This window comes from Leptodactylus fuscus, chromosome 2, assembly GCF_031893055.1.
Source record: "Leptodactylus fuscus isolate aLepFus1 chromosome 2, aLepFus1.hap2, whole genome shotgun sequence".
In the NCBI taxonomy this organism is placed as follows: Eukaryota; Metazoa; Chordata; class Amphibia; order Anura; family Leptodactylidae; genus Leptodactylus; species Leptodactylus fuscus.
The window spans coordinates 183474242-183491795 of record NC_134266.1 but is presented as its reverse complement, the minus strand read 5'-3'; the positions used below and the strand labels follow the sequence as shown (position 1 = coordinate 183491795).

The window sequence follows — 17554 nt, the reverse complement described above, 5'->3', positions numbered from 1 at the left end:
CTACGACACCGGGGGCATTGAAAACAATTGGAAAAAGTCATTGGCTGCCGAAATCAGGTGACCTCCATTTTAGACGCATAGTGGATTTCAAATTCGGGTCATATGAGAATGTGAACTTTGTGACTATGAGACAGGGATAGCTGTACAGGCAGGGATAGCTAGGGATAACCTTTATTTAGGGGGGAATGTTATTAAAAATAACTTTTTGGGGCTCTATCGGGTGTGTAATTGTGATTTTTGTGAGATAAACTTTTTCCCATAGGGATGCATTGGCCAGCGCTGATTGGCCGAATTCCGTACTCTGGCCAATCAGTGCTGGCCAATGCATTCTATTAGCTTGATGAAGCAGAGTGTGCACAAGGGTTCAAGCGCACCCTCGGCTCTGATGTAGCAGAGCCGAGGCTGCACAAGGGTTCAAGCGCACCCTCGGCTCTGATGTAGGAGAGCCGAGGGTGCACTTGAACCCTTGTGCACCCTCGGCTCTGCTACATCAGAGCCGAGGGTGCGCTTGAACCCTTGTGCACACTCTGCTTCATCAAGCTAATAGAATGCATTGGCCAGCGCTGATTGGCCAGAGTACGGAATTCGGCCAATCAGCGCTGGCTCTGCTGGAGGAGGCGGAGTCTAAGATCGCTCCACACCAGTCTCCATTCAGGTCCGACCTTAGACTCCGCCTCCTCCAGCAGAGCCAGCGCTGATTGGCCGAATTCCATACTCTGGCCAATCAGCACTGGCTAATGCATTGTATTGGCGTGATGAAGCAGTGCTGAATGTGTGTGCTTAGCACACACATTCAGCTCTACTTCATCGGGCTAATAGAATGCATTGGCCAATCAGCGCTGATTGGCCGAATTCCGTACTCTGGCCAATCAGCGCTGGCCAATGCATTCTATTAGCGTGAACTGAGTTTGCACAGGGGTTCTAGTGCACCCTCGGCTCTGCTACATCAGATTGCTACATCTGATGTAGCAGTGCCGAGTGTGCATCAGATGTGTAGTTGAGCAAAACTGACTCAGCACTGCTAAGTCTCTGCATTCGCATAGGAATGCATCGGCCAGCCTTCGGCCAATCAGCGCTGGCTCTGCCGGAGGAGGCGGAGTCTAAGGTCGGACCTGAATGGAGACTGGTGTGGAGCGATCTTAGACTCCGCCTCCTTCAGCAGAGCCAGCGCTGATTGGTCGAGTTCCGTACTCTCTCCAATCAGCACTGGCCAATGCATTTCTATGGGGAAAAGTTAGCTTGCGAAAATCGCAAGCTGACAGGGATTTCCATGAAATAAAGTGACTTTTATGCCCCCAGACATGCTTCCCCTGCTGTCCCAGTGTCATTCCAGGGTGTTGGTATCATTTCCTGGAGTGTCATAGTGGACTTGGTGACCCTCCAGACACGAATTTGGGTTTCCCCCTTAACGAGTTTATGTTCCCCATAGACTATAATGGGGTTCGAAACCCATTCGAACACTCGAACAGTGAGCGGCTGTTCGAATCGAATTTCGAACCTCGAACATTTTAGTGTTCGCTCATCTCTAATAAAAATACACTGAAATTAATAATACCCCCTGTGTGCATCTTTAAATTAATAAAACTTCCTGTATGCCCCCTTAAATGACTAAAATCCGTGTATGCGCCTCAATTAATAATACCCTATATGTCCCTTAAATTAATAATGTCCAATTCCCTGAGGTTAGCACACCCTATGCCCTCTTGTGTTATACCCCTGTGTATAAATACTGCTCCCTCATGCCACCATTATATTAAAGGGTTTGTTCAGGATTATAAAAATTGTAGGCAGGTAGTAGTGAAGGTATAACAAATAAAAATGAATGTATACTTCCCTGCATCCTGTCCTCCATTCCTGTCTCTTCTGCTTCTAAGTAACAGAGTTGCTGCAGTGGTGACGTCACATCAACAAGACCGCTGCAGCCATTCACTGCTCTCCACTGTATACAATGCTGATTGGCTGTATACTACTGACATAATGTCACCAGCCAATCAGCACAGTATACTGAACAACCTCTTTTATATAAAAGACACTCCTTTAAATGCCTCCTGATGTCCCCCTTAATTAAGGTGGTCCCCCTAACATATTATTAATAACTAGAGATGAGCGAGTAGTATTCAATCAAGTAGGTATTCGATCGAATACTACGGTATTCGAAATACTCGTACTCGATCGAGAACCACTCGCTATTCGAATGGAAAAGTTCGATGCAGAACCAGCATTGATTGGCCGAATGCTATACAGTCGGCCAATCAACGCTGGTTCTTCTCCTACCTTTAGAAGTCTTCTCCGTGCAGCTTCCCGGCGGCGTCTCCCGGCTCTGAAATTCACTCTGCCAGGCATCGGGCCTGGGAAGAGCCGACTGCGTATGTCCGCTTGTAGTGCGGGCATGCGCAGTCGGCTCTGCCCAGGCCTGATGCCTGGCAGAGTGAATTCAGAGCCGGAAGACGCCGCGGGGACGCTGCACGGAGAAGACTTCTTGGAGGATCCAGCCTGACCCTCACTTGTGGACTTGGTAAGTATAATTTGATCGAACGTTGCCTACCCCTGAAACGAGCATTTTCCCCCATAGACTATAATAGGGTTCGATATTCGATTCGAGTAGTCGAATATTGAGGGGCTACTCGAAACGAATATCGAACCTCGAACATTTTACTGTTTGCTCATCTCTATTAATAACCCCTAAAGTGTGAGAAAATGAAAATGATACTCGCCTACCTCTGATCCCCTGATACAAGGAGCTGGAGCCTCAGCAGGGGACGCTGCTACAGCTGAGATTACTACTTGTCTTTGCCACTACCCCCTCTGAGCACCCACCCCATCTAGCTACAAAAACAGTGATAGCCAATATCTCCAACAAACGTTTCAGCAGTGTCATAACCACAGCCACCTTAAAACTATTGCAATAAATGTATTTTAGACACATCAGTTTCCTGGATAATTTATTCAGTTATGTCTCACGCAGACAAGAACAAGCAACAATAGAAAAAAGAGAAGAAACATTTTTTATTGTCATAGATTCCCTGATGATTCATGTAATACACAGAAACATATAGGGGGTTATTGGCTATTGTTGTTTGCATTCAGAGCCCAGAAATCATTATTTTCTAGGTATCTCTAAATATAAGCACAGTAGGGTAGAAACTATTCTCTGCTTCTTGTGCAATATCATTTTTTGTGAAGCCTGATATAGATACCGTAGTTTTAAACTTAATCATGAATCATTTTGTTAGTTTAGTACTATAAAATGCAATAATAAGGGTTATATTTGAGCCATGTCCATAGACTTTGATGACCATAGCAGTAGTTGGTAGTTCAGAATTACTTTGTTATTGCTATTCATTCAGTGTTTTCATTGTGACATGAAAATACAACAGAATAATCCAACAAGTCACCCATGAGCTTTATGTCGACTATAAGAAAAAATATTGTAACACATTTATGATATTAAAGGGAATAATGTGAAGGGTCATCCTATAGAAGGAGGGGTAAGGTAAGGATAGCAATGAAAACCTTTGATCTCATTGTAGGTTCAACAACAACTGGAAGCAAGTCTCTTCAATTCTGCTCTCTCATTGTCCTTCCATTAAGCATTCCACTAAGAATACTCACAAAACAAACTATCCTCTACAAGAATTTACAATATGTAATAATATTTTAGATAACAAGTTTGTTTTTTAATTCAACATGGCCTGCCAATAGTCTTGGCTTTAATGCGTATTGTAATAAAGCAAAGAGAAAAGGTGTCATCCTAGATTCAATGTATATACAATAATAATAATAATTAGAGATGAGCGAACACTAAAATGTTCGAGGTTCGAAATTCGATTCGAACAGCCGCTCACTGTTCGTGTGTTCGAATGGGTTTCGAACCCCATTATAGTCTATGGGGAATATAAACTCGTTAAGGGGGAAACCCAAATTCGTGTCTGGAGGGTCACCAAGTCCACTATGACACCCCAGGAAATGATACCAACACCCTGGAATGACACTGGGACAGCAGGGGAAGCATGTCTGGGGGCATAAAAGTCACTTTATTTAATGGAAATCCCTGTCAGTTTGCGATTTTCGCAAGCTAACTTTTCCCCTTAGAAATGCATTGGCCAGTGCTGATTGGCCAGAGTACGGAACTCGACCAATCAGCGCTGGCTCTGCTGGAGGAGGCGGAGTCTAAGATCGCTCCACACCAGTCTCCATTCAGGTCCGACCTTAGACTCCGCCTCCTCCGGCAGAGCCAGCGCTGATTGGCCGAAGGCTGGCCAATGCATTCCTATGCAAATGCAGAGACTTAGCAGTGCTGAGTCAGTTTTGCTCAACTACACATCTGATGCACACTCGGCACTGCTACATCAGATGTAGCAATCTGATGTAGCAGAGCCGAGGGTGCACTAGAACCCCTGTGCAAACTCAGTTCACGCTAATAGAATGCATTGGCCAGCGCTGATTGGCCAATGCATTCTATTAGCCCGATGAAGTAGAGCTGAATGTGTGTGCTAAGCACACACATTCAGCACTGCTTCATCACGCCAATACAATGCATTAGCCAGTGCTGATTGGCCAGAGTACGGAATTCGGCCAATCAGCGCTGGCTCTGCTGGAGGAGGCGGAGTCTAAGATCGCTCCACACCAGTCTCCATTCAGGTCCGACCTTAGACTCCGCCTCCTCCAGCAGAGCCAGCGCTGATTGGCCGAATTCCGTACTCTGGCCAATCAGCACTGGCTAATGCATTGTATTGGCGTGATGAAGCAGTGCTGAATGTGTGTGCTTAGCACACACATTCAGCTCTACTTCATCGGGCTAATAGAATGCATTGGGCAATCAGCGCTGGCCAATGCATTCTATTAGCCCGATGAAGTAGAGCTGAATGTGTGTGCTAAGCACACACATTCAGCACTGCTTCATCACGCCAATAGAATGCATTAGCCAGTGCTGATTGGCCAGAGTACGGAATTCGGCCAATCAGCGCTGGCTCTGCTGGAGGAGGCGGAGTCTAAGATCGCTCCACACCAGTCTCCATTCAGGTCCGACCTTAGACTCCGCCTCCTCCAGCAGAGCCAGCGCTGATTGGCCGAATTCCGTACTCTGGCCAATCAGCACTGGCTAATGCATTGTATTGGCGTGATGAAGCAGTGCTGAATGTGTGTGCTTAGCACACACATTCAGCTCTACTTCATCGGGCTAATAGAATGCATTGGGCAATCAGCGCTGGCCAATGCATTCTATTAGCTTGATGAAGCAGAGTGTGCACAAGGGTTCAAGCGCACCCTCGGCTCTGATGTAGCAGAGCCGAGGGTGCGCTTGAACCCTTGTGCAGCCTCGGCTCTGCTACATCAGAGCCGAGGGTGCGCTTGAACCCTTGTGCACACTCTGCTTCATCAAGCTAATAGAATGCATTGGCCAGCACTGATTGGCCAGAGTACGGAATTCGGCCAATCAGCGCTGGCCAATGCATCCCTATGGGAAAAAGTTTATCTCACAAAAATCACAATTACACACCCGATAGAGCCCCAAAAAGTTATTTTTAATAACATTCCCCCCTAAATAAAGGTTATCCCTAGCTATCCCTGCCTGTACAGCTATCCCTGTCTCATAGTCACAAAGTTCACATTCTCATATGACCCGGATTTGAAATCCACTATTCGTCTAAAATGGAGGTCACCTGATTTCGGCAGCCAATGACTTTTTCCAATTTTTTTCAATGCCCCCGGTGTCGTAGTTCCTGTCCCACCTCCCCTGCGCTGTTATTGGTGCAAAAAAGGCGCCAGGGAAGGTGGGAGGGGAATCGAATTTTGGCGCACTTTACCACGCGGTGTTCGATTCGATTCGAACATGGCGAACACCCTGATATCCGATCGAACATGTGTTCGATAGAACACTGTTCGCTCATCTCTAATAATAATCCAAAAAACTGACCAGTTATATTATTTTACTGAAAATTCACCAGCACATAAAAATTAGGATGATTCCAAAAATGTAACTGTAGAATGTAACTGAATGTAATAAGAAAAACAGTAGCCCTTATATGTAGTGTATGTGGGAAAAATATACAGAAAAACAGAGTTGAGAAGAATGCATCCACTTTGCTGGCACTGTAATCTGCAGCCTTAAACTTTTATAACCTTATCACTTTTGAATGGATTTTATCTGATATTTTCCAATTATTTTGTATAAACAATACTTTCTGTTATTTTAGGTATATTTTATGTAAGTATGTAATAGCGTTATGTTAATAAACCCAAACAAAAATGTGCTTGTTTTTCAGAAGCCATTAGGCTTTCTGTCTATTCTAGATGAAGAAAGTCAGTCTATTCATCCTATGGAACAAAGCCTTTCCAAACGTCTTCAGTCACTCCTGGAGACATCAAATTCAAATACAGTGTATACATCAGCAAAAGATGGGAATGGCAATGTCACATCCAAGGAACAAGGTCCTGTCTTCACAATTATGCATTATGCTGGAAGGGTAAGCTGCATGCATTGAGCAGACAAGTCTATGCACTGAGTCTGGAAAGATTCCAGCATTAATCATGAGTACGGTACTTTGTTCTACCTTCACCTCTCAACAGTGGTTTTGCACACTCAGAATATAATCTATATTTTAGCATCTCAAATCGTATAGTCACTGGTAGATTTATTAATAGGTGTCACTGTATTAAAATATTCATTTTGCTTTTTAGTGTTCACTTAGATACTGGATCATGAATTTAGTTACCCATTTCTTACAAGATTCTATTGATAGGCTAGAAGAAAAATGAACTAATTAACCATTTGGGTGACAGTCAATGGTTCTCTCTTATCCTGGCACACTGTATTCTAAATCTGCCCTGACTTGTCATTTGTATACAAGCTTTGTGATCTGCCAAAGCTGCAGAATGTATAGATGTACGGTTTTCCCATAATGATGCTGCTGCCACAACATGTCTAGGGTTTATTAGTGTAATATGTGTCATAGTTTGCCAGCTGAGCCAGTATACTTGCTGTACTCACTTAATATTTATCACAAATTACTAGGCTTGACTTCCAGTAAGCATGCCTTAATGTACTATTCTCACCCCTCTTTGGAAAGGGTTTTCTGCCATAAGGAGTGTGAATAAGAAATACAGAATTCTAAGCAGGAATGGCTGTGCATTTGGCCTATTCAGAACCTAATATATTTGAGAAGGAAAGAGGCAAATACGGTGAGTTTATTTTAAAAAGCAAAGGTATTGGAGGAAAAAAAAAATAAAATTGTGATTTTATCATTTCTAAAATTCTAAGAATTTTCTAGGTTTGTATGAATAGGGATATTATACGACATAGCATCTACAGCATTGTAATAACACTATATTAATATATCCCCAGCTCTTACTGTAATTTAATGCTAGAAAGAAAATTTTGGTTTAAGTTATAAAATTCTCCTAATATTAAAGAGGACCTTTCACTATCTGTGGCACGTGCGATTTAAATACACTGCTAGAAAGTCGACAGTGTGCTGAATTCAGCTTTCCCATTTTATGCCCCTGGTGAAGAGCTATCGGTGCCGATACTGTAGCGCTTCACTATCAGAAGGGCATTTGTGACAGTCAGTCAGGAACACCCGTCCTCACAGCAGCGTCTATTGTGCTGTACTGTGAGAGGGGGCGTTGCTTACCACCCATTGATGATACAGAGCGGAGAGGAATGTCCCCCCAGTACTCATCTATGGCCGAGTACTATCAGGAGAGGAGGGGGGCGTTCCTCCCCGCTCTCACAGTCCAGCACAATAGGTGTCTAATTGTCAGAAACATGAAAGCCAATAGTGTGCTGAATTCAGCACACTGTCGACTTTCTAGCGGTATATAAACCCACATGTGCCCCAGATGGTGAAAGCTCCTATTTAAGTTCTTCCTTAAGTTATGTCACTTTGTTTTGCATATATTATACAAAAGTCTCACATATATAACTAGAGAGCTTTTCTTCTCTGTATAGCAAAGCACAGTTAGTTTATCAATACAACTGAATGCAAAAGTAAGGAAATTGCGTGATATGTGTGTATCGGAGTCAGTTGCAGAGAGATAAAACTATAAATGCATATAGGTGCATATTTTCAGGGCAATTGTTCAGTGACACGTTTGCTTTTTATGTATGATCACCTTCCCTGCACCTCCAGCCATTATAATAATAGCAGTATGTGATATGAAAATGCACAGGACCTCCTTTGAGGACAGTAAATAGGGCCCATTACCTGCTGGGGTTACTCCATTTAAAAAAAAAAAAAAAAAAAAGCAGCAGGGGCCCATCAGGTCACCTAAGGTCTCGGGCCCTGTGTCAGCCACTATGGCTGTAAAGGCGGTACTTATACCACTGACCAGAGCCAATAATCCAGCACAGCAACAAATTTCCCCCACTCTATGTGGCACATGACTAGTGATGAGCTTGAAAGGGTCTGACTGTCTAGCTCAGTTTATTAACTAAGCCAACCCAATTCTCTGTCATAGATGATTTAGAGACATAGAAAGAAACTAGCTAAGGGTATGTTCACTTGGCAGAAACCAAATTACGCCATGTGATTCTCCACGTGGCTAGCCGTGACGGGATGCTGATACAGTTCAGTGGCATTCAGTTGTGGCATTCCACTCCTGATTAGGCCTGAATGAATGGGCCTAATCAGGTGGGAGTCTCGTTTCTTTTTCCCGCTAGAGGAAAAAAACACGAGCGGGAAAAAAAAGCGAGCAGAATTCCACATCAAATCAGCCTGCAAAAAACTCCGTGTAAACATACTCTTAGGTAGTGAACTCAGGAATATAATAAATATTACATTTATACAAAGTAGTTTATTAGCACAACATACAGTAGATGCATGAATCCTTCACTATTCATTATACTCCTGCACTAGACCCACATTCTAATAAAGCTCCAACAATAAGCAAGTGATATGGGATGGGGATGAGGCAAGGGGGAGAAATAGTAGGAATTGCATGCCTGAAGATTTATTGAAAGACAAATATACCATTGAGAGAGGGCAAGGAGAGGAGACTCACTTCTGCTCTTCATCAGCATCCAAGATGTTCATGATGGAATACTCTCTGAGCAGGCTGTCAACCAGTCCTGGAGGGACGTCCTTTCCCCACAGTTTTGCGTGTGTTTTTCTGCAATATTTGGATGAGATTCACTAGAATCCCATCTACTTTGCAGTAACTGTAAAACACTATGGTTTTTGCTGCGTTGGGCCTCGACCTAAAGGGGTTTTTGTATGAACATAATCATATTTGAATTTATAGACAATGAACAGTTTAAAAAATCCAAATACAAGTAATTAAAAAATTATTTTTACAGATTTTCTCTTAGATGATCTTAGTGATGATAGTCTATTGTCTTGTTAGGTTGCCAATGAATATGACTAGAAAGAAAGGAACTTTCTATGGTCTGAGACTTATCAGAAACCAAACCCATGACTTCCCTATTGTGGCCGGGTTATCTTTTCATGTATGTAATGTCTCTGCCTGAAACTCGTCCACAATAAGGAAATCTGGAAGTCCCAGACCATAGAAAGTTCCTGCATTTATGGTTGTATCCACTGGCAACCGATCAAGACAGCAGACCTTCACCACTAAGATGGTTAGGGAAAATATTGAAACCTCTGCAAAATTTGTAATGATTTATTTTTGCAAAAATGTCAACTTCAAATTGTCTATAAGTTTAAATATGGTTATGTTCATGAGAAACCCCTTTAAGGCCAATTTGCAGTGTGTAGACTCTTATAGACTGTGCTTGCTCATATAGGAATTCTAGGAAAAGAATATGAAAATAAGTTTGCCTTGATGGAAAAAGTAAAACTTGCTTTTCTTTACATGAAGCGAAACTTACATTCCTTCACAATCAAATTATGGTAATAAAATAAATATTCTAAGAGGAATTTTTATGCACGTTGTGGGAAATGATTTTGCTGTTCAAAGACATTTGCGCAAAGGTACAAGAATAGCTTTCACTGTAGTTTTATTTTAACTTTTAGGAAATAATTACCAGCAAACGTCTGGCTTCAGGGATAAGTTTTCTCTTGCAAGCACTCTTAATTAATATTTCTTGGATCCTTGTGACAATCACATGGTACATTCCAGACTTGTGTTGTTCAACCTTGGCTCTGTCTTCGTAGCTACATTTTTTAAGTATTTCTTAGAAAACAGAGAAGGGATTGGTCAATGGCATTGCATGAGAGTAATGCCAGAGTTAAATGAGATATGATGTTATCGTCGTCTGTCATGTGATTTGAAAATGCAAAAAAAAGTGCCCTCTGAATATCTTTGAGGAAAAATTTCACCTTGAAAAATGTAAGACGTTTAACATAAGACACTTTATTTTATTCCTTGCTTATAAAGCGCCAGGATATTCCATGCTAATATGTACAGATTGTCATGTTCCCAGTGGAACTCCCAATCTTATTTTCTTATTTCATAAAGTCGAGTCAATTTCATACAAATCTACTGGTGTAGTTTTTTTTTTGAGGGTGGGAATAAACCCACATGTACCTAGAGAAACCCATGCAAATGCAAAAACTCCATGCAGCTATTGTCCTTGAATTCCTCTATATTTGTCTGTACTGAGTATGTGTATGTATTTATAAATCAGGGGAGACAGTTGGCTGATAATAAGTATTTAAAAGTGAATAGGCATTTTAACCCCTTCCCACCGATGGCATTTTTTGATTTTCGTTTTTCGTTTTTGACTCCCCTCCTTCTAAACCCCATAACTTTTTTATTTCTCCGCTCCCAGAGCCATATGAGGTCTTAATTTTTGCGGGACAAATTTTTCTTCATGATGCTACCATTAATTATTCTATATAATGTACTGGGAAGCAGGAAAAAAATTCAGAATGGGGTGGATTTGAAGAAAAAATGCATTTCTGCGACTTTCTTACGGGCTTTGGTTTTACGGCGTTCACTGTGCAGCCAAAATGACATGTCCCCTATATTCTGTGTTTCGGTACGGTTCCAGGGATGCCAAATTTATATGGTTTTATTTACATTTTGACCCCTAAAAAAAATTCCAAAACTGTGTTAAAAAATTTTTTTTCTAAAAGTCGCCATATTCTGACGGCCGTAACTTTTTTATACGTAAGTGTACGGGGATGAATAGGGCGTCTTTTTTTGCGGGGCCGGGTGTACTTTTTAGTTCCACCATTTTCGGGAAATGTTATTCCTTTGATCACTTTTTATTCAAATTTTTATCAGAATCAAAACAGTGAAAAAACGGCGGTTTGGCACTTTCGACTATTTTTCCTGCTTCGGCGTTTACCGAACAGGAAAAATATTTTTATAGATTTGTAGAGCGGGCGATTTCGGATGCGGGGATACCTAACATGTATATGTTTCACAGTTTTTAACTACTTTTATATGTGTTCTAGGGAAAGGGGGGTGATTTGAACTTTTAATTCTTTTTATATTTTTTTATATTTTTTTTAACTTTTTTTTTTATTTTTTTTTTTGCATTTATTAGACCCCCTAGGGGTGTTGAACCCCAGGGGGTCTGATCACTAATGCAATGCATTACAATGCTAATGCATTGCAATGCATTGCAAAAAAGCATCCTTTCTTTTGCAGGCTGCATAGACCAGCCTGCAAAAGAGAGGATTTGCAGACAAGCCTGGGAGCCTGTACAAGGCTCCCGGCTGTCATGGCAACGGGACGTCAGCCCTGGAGCATGCTCCAGGAGCCAGCGATCCTGGCCAAAATGGTGGCGCCCATGCGCCACAGGGAAAATGGCGCCTCTGGCGCCTTTGATCGCGGCGCCAGAGGGGTTAATGCCTCCGATCAGTCCGGGGACTGATCGGAGGCATTAGAGCCGGTTGTCTACTGCTTAAGGCAGTAGACACCCGGCGGCTATGGCGGCCGCCCGGCTCCCAGGCGGTCGCGATAGTTACAGACCTGACATGCGCCGTACTATTACGGCGCATGTCGGGAAGGGGTTAAGGAAATGAGGTTAGAAATATGCAATAGTGAGCATAAGTTATTGATATAGGGTTGGACTCCAACTCACTAGCATAGTTACCCAAACTACAGTAATCCTATGAATCAAATAAATACACAAGACAATTTTTTGAGTGTTAAATTGCCACAACTTTATTTAAAACCACATTACTAAGATAACCACAGTAGGTCAGGTGAGAGGCTAAGGAGGTATCTATTGGGATTCGCAGAAGCATCCAAATATTCAGAGAGCAATGAAGGGTGGCAGTCGACTGTAGGGACACCAATGACCCTACTTAAGATTCTCACTTCTTTGCTTAACAGCCAAGTTTCCCCATGTTTGACATCACCATTTCAGTCTCTATTCATGAAAATTAACCCACCATAACAACTCCCCAACCACCACTGAAGAGTGTATCTCAAAAAAAGTTTTTTACAGCAAACCATCTGTAATAAAACTTAACTTTTCCTTGCTAAAAAGATAAAACATGGATATTACATCACCATATGAAGGAACAGGAACATAGTTAAATAGCTGACATGTTTCCGGACCAGAATGCTAATGGTTCCTTACTCATAGCCCGAAGAGGCCCTTTGACACCATGAAGTAGAGCTGTATGTTTCACCTGTCCATTAGAAGTTTCTGGTACCTCAAGGATGATATAAAAGATGATCTGTGAGGAGACCAGATGTCAGACCCCAACAGATCACATAGTGATGACCTATTCACAGGAAATTGTGGTTGCGATTTTGGAAATTGCAGCATGTCAATTATATCTATGGTAACACTGGCACTTTGTGTGGCCCGCTACGTGGGGCTTTAGCCATAGAATATTATATCTCCAGAATGTGGAATAACAATCCTATCATAAAACATACATTCACTCATTGATGTGCATATTTCTGTGTCACCTGAAATGTATTACATTTTTGAGCTGTTAATTGAGAATATACACTCACCGGCCACTTTATTAGGTACACCATGCTAGTAACGGGTTGGACCCCCTTTTGCCTTCAGAACTGCCTCAATTCTTCGTTGCATAGATTCAACAAGGTGCTGGAAGCATTCCTCAGAGATTTTGGTCCATATTGACATGATGGCATCACACAGTTGCCGCAGATTTGTCGGCTGCACATCCATGATGCGAATCTCCCGTTCCACCACATCCCAAAGATGCTCTATTGGATTGAGATCTGGTGACTGTGGAGGCCATTGGAGTACAGTGAACTCATTGTCATGTTCAAGAAACCAGTCTGAGATGATTCCAGCTTTATGACATGTCGCATTATCCTGCTGAAAGTAGCCATCAGATGTTGGGTACATTGTGGTCATAAAGGGATGGACATGATCAGCAACAATACTCAGGTAGGCTTTGGCGTTGCAACGATGCTCAATTGGTACCAAGGGGCCCAAAGAGTGCCAAGAAAATATTCCCCACACCATGACACCACCACCACCAGCCTGAACCGTTGATACAAGGCAGGATGGATCCATGCTTTCATGTTGTTGACGCCAAATTCTGACCCTACCATCCGAATGTCACAGCAGAAATCGAGACTCATCAGACCAGGCAACGTTTTTCCAATCTTCAATTGTCCAATTTCGATGAGCTTGTGCAAATTGTAGCCTCAGTTTCCTGTTCTTAGCTGAAAGGAGTGGCACCCGGTGTGGTCTTCTGCTGCTGTAGCCCATCTGCCTCAAAGTTCGACGTACTGTGCGTTCAGAGATGCTCTTCTGGCTACCTTGGTTGTAATGGGTGGCTATTTGAGTCACTGTTGCCTTTCTATCAGCTCGAACCAGTCTGGCCATTCTCCTCTGACCTCTGGCATCAACAACGCATTTCCGCCCACAGAACTGCCACTCACTGGATGTTTTTTCTTTTTCGGACCATTCTCTGTAAACCCTAGAGATGGTTGTGCGTGAAAATCCCAGTAGATCAGCAGTTTCTGAAATACTCAGACCAGCCCTTCTGGCACCAACAACCATGCCATGTTCAAAGGCACTCAAATCACCTTTCTTCCCCATACTGATGCTCGGTTTGAACTGCAGGAGATTGTCTTGACCATGTCTACATGCCTAAATGCACTGAGTTGCGATGCACTGTGATTGGCTGATTAGAAATTAAGTGTTAACGAGCAGTTGGACAGGTGTACCTAATAAAGTGGCCGGTGAGTGTAGTCTGTTTGCAGACCTTACCAAAATTCCTCTAAGTAATCGGGATATATCAGAGACCACTAACTGGAGGCCAAACCTAGCTATAGTGATGGGGCCATCTGTATATCACAATTACTATAGCCAATGTAATAATGTGGTTGTTGAAGTCAACTTCTCAGGGTCCAACCCTTATAGAATCTCAAAACTTTTTTGAAATAATGTGCAGATATCACTGACTGGCCGCAAAACCAAATCAGGTATAGTGGTGCCATGTGGGATTTGCAATTTGGGAAGTGGTGGGTCCATCTCTTAGAGAGGCTCAATAATCTTTTTTTAACAATCTCCAGATATTACTGACCACTAGCCCCAAAACTAAACCAGCTACAGCAGTGCCACTTGGGTATTGCAGTTAGCAGACATGGGGTAATGATGTGGTTATTGAAACAAGCTTCCAAAATACAAGCTCTAAACAATTTCTTCATAACAATCTGCAAATATTACCAATCACTTGCCACAAAACCAAACCAACTTCTGTGATACAACCTTGGTACTGTAATTAGGAAAACTGATTTAATAAGATACTTGTTGCTTGCTCCTATAATAACATCAAATATTTTAACATCACATCTTATCAAAACCAGCAACATTTGATGCAACCAGACCCTTGAAAAACAAATATACTTGGGTACTATAAAAACACCTAACCACTAGCTGCAAAACTAACCTGGCAAATGGAGCAACCTGGGCAATATTACTATTAAAGTTGCTATGATAACAGCAATTTGTGATGCCAACTCCCCAGGATCCACCCCTTAGATAAGGCTATTTAAAAGAACTGTAAGTCAGACAGAAAAATCAATCTGTATTGCTTAAGGCAGAAAGATACCACCCTCAAATAGTAAAGCACAGTGCATAACAAGGAAACACTCGCATATGGCTTAGCACAAGCAATGCCTTTGATATCACAGGAAATTATAACTATTTTAGGCCCGAAAGGGATTAGCAAACGGAGTTGATTAAATGTGCACAGTAGCACTGAAATTCTTGTAGGGTACACTATGATACAGCACTACAGGTGTCAATGTGCCAGAAATGAAGGGGGTCTACAATCAAAGAGTTAGTCAAAGGGAATTTGTGCACTATGCAGGTTCTGAAAATAGGCAGCAGTTGAGAAATACATATTACTGAGAAACTGAGGAAGGAGCTGTCCCTATTTCCTTCCTGCGCCCCTGGAGATGCTACTGACTACATAAAATTGTCAGAGGTCCTAAGAAAAGAAAAGAGTCATTAAAGCCATAGAACATAGAGCATTTAGGGACACTTTATCAACTAGGAACAGGTTTACATTTTGTATTTATTCTTTATAATTCCCAGCCTAGTGTAACAGTACAAATGACACCACAGTCCGAAAATAAAGAATAAAATTTTACTGTAAAAATATATACCAAAATAAATAGGAATACATGCCATCAAACAAAATATCCTAAATGAAGTGTTTATCAGACACATCTTAAGTGTTCCTGTACTACAAGGTTGCATCTAACCATGTGTAGGGATAGACTTGACCGTTAGTTACAGTCCTATGAAAAAGTTTGGGCACCCCTATTAATCTTAATCATTTTTAGTTCTAAATATTTTGGTGTTTGCAACAGCCATTTCAGTTTGATATATCTAATAACTGATGGACACAGTAATATTTCAGGATTGAAATGAGGTTTATTGTACTAACAGAAAATGCGCAATATGCATTAAACCAAAATTTGACCGGTGCAAAAATATGGGCACCTCAACAGAAAAGTCACATTAATATTTAGTACATCCTCCTTTTGCAAAGATAACAGCCTCTAGTCGCTTCCTGTAGCTTTTAATCAGTTCCTGGATCCTGGATGAAGGTATTTTGGACCATTTCTTTCTACAAAACAATTCAAGTTCAGTTAAGTTAGATGGTCGCCGAACATGGACAGCCCGCTCTCAAATGATCTGAAAACAAAGATTGTTCAACATAGTTGTTCAGGGGAAGGATGCAAAACGTTGTCTCAGAGATTTAACCTGTCAGTTTCCACTGTGAGGAACATAGTAAGGAAATGGAAGACCACAGGGACAGTTCTTGTTAAGCCCAGAAGTGGCAGGCCAAGAAAAATATCAGAAAGGCAGAGAAGAAGAATGGTGAGAACAGTCAAGGACAATCCACAGACCACCTCCAAAGAGCTGCAGCATCATCTTGCTGCAGATGGTGTCACTGTGCATCGGTCAACAATATAGCGCACTTTGCACAAGGAGAAGCTGTATGGGAGAGTGATGAGAAAGAAGCCGTTTCTGCACGTACGCCACAAATAGAGTTGCCTGAGGTATGCAAAAGCACATTTGGAGAAGCCAACTTCATTTTGGAAACAAAGATTGAGTTGTTTGGTTATAAAAAAAAAGGCGTTATGCATGGCGTCCAAAAAGAAACAGCATTCCAAGAAAAACACATGCTACCCACTGTAAAATTTGGTGGAGGTTCCATCATGCTTTGGGGCTGTGTGGCCAATGCCGGCACCGGGAATCTTGTTAAAGTTGAGGGTCGCATGGATTCCACTCAGTATCAGCAGATTCTTGAGAATAATGTTCAAGAATCAGTGACGAAGTTGAAGTTACGCCGGGAATGGATATTTCAGCAAGACAATGATCTAAAACACCGCTCCAAATCCTCAGGCATTCATGCAGAGGAACAATTACAATGTTCTGGAATGGCCATCCCAGTCCCCAGACCTGAATATCATTGAACATCTGTGGGATGATTTGAAGCGGGCTGTCCATGCTCGGCGACCATCTAACTTAACTGAAATTGAATTGTTTGTCCAAAATACCTTTATCCAGGATCCAGGAACTGATTAAAAGCTACAGGAAGCGACTAGAGGCTGTTATCTTTGCAAAAGGAGGATCTACTAAATATTAATGTCACTTTTCTGTTGAGGTGCCCATACTTTTGCACCGGTCAAATTTTGGTTTAATGCATATTGCACATTTTCTGTTAGTACAATAAACCTCATTTCAATCCTGAAATATTACTGTGTCCATCAGTTATTAGATATATCAAACTGAAATGGCTGTTGCAAATACCAAAATATTTAGAACTAAAAATGATGAAGATTAATAGGGGTGCCCAAACTTTTTCATAGGACTGTACAAACCTCTCAAGATTATTTTCGTTTTTGGGTTGCTCAGGTCCAAAGATTGTTTTGGGTTGAACAAGTTTGATATGAACCAAGCTGTAAAATAGCTTAAAACATAGTGTAGAACACTCTCAGGGCTCATAGGAACCTATCTATCCAATTTCCAGTTCTCTAAATGAAATACAGCTGACACAGCTAGTCATCATCGTCATAATCATCTTGATCTATATAAGGGTCTGCCTACTCCCCCGGCTCTACCTGGAACATATCAAGGGTCCTATCTGCATCCAGGAGAGAGTCTTCCCCCCTACTCCTCTACCAG

The 17554-nt window shown here is 41.9% G+C and overlaps 1 protein-coding gene across 1 annotated transcript in view; it reads left to right on the top strand.

Moving 5' to 3' along the window:
* Nucleotides 1-17554, top strand: part of MYO16 (myosin XVI) — a 247923-nt gene that overhangs the window by 159413 nt on the left and 70956 nt on the right. The window contains exon 23 of the mRNA XM_075265275.1: nucleotides 6264-6464. Coding sequence (XP_075121376.1) covers nucleotides 6264-6464 — 201 coding nt within the window. The remainder of the gene's footprint in view (nucleotides 1-6263; nucleotides 6465-17554) is intronic.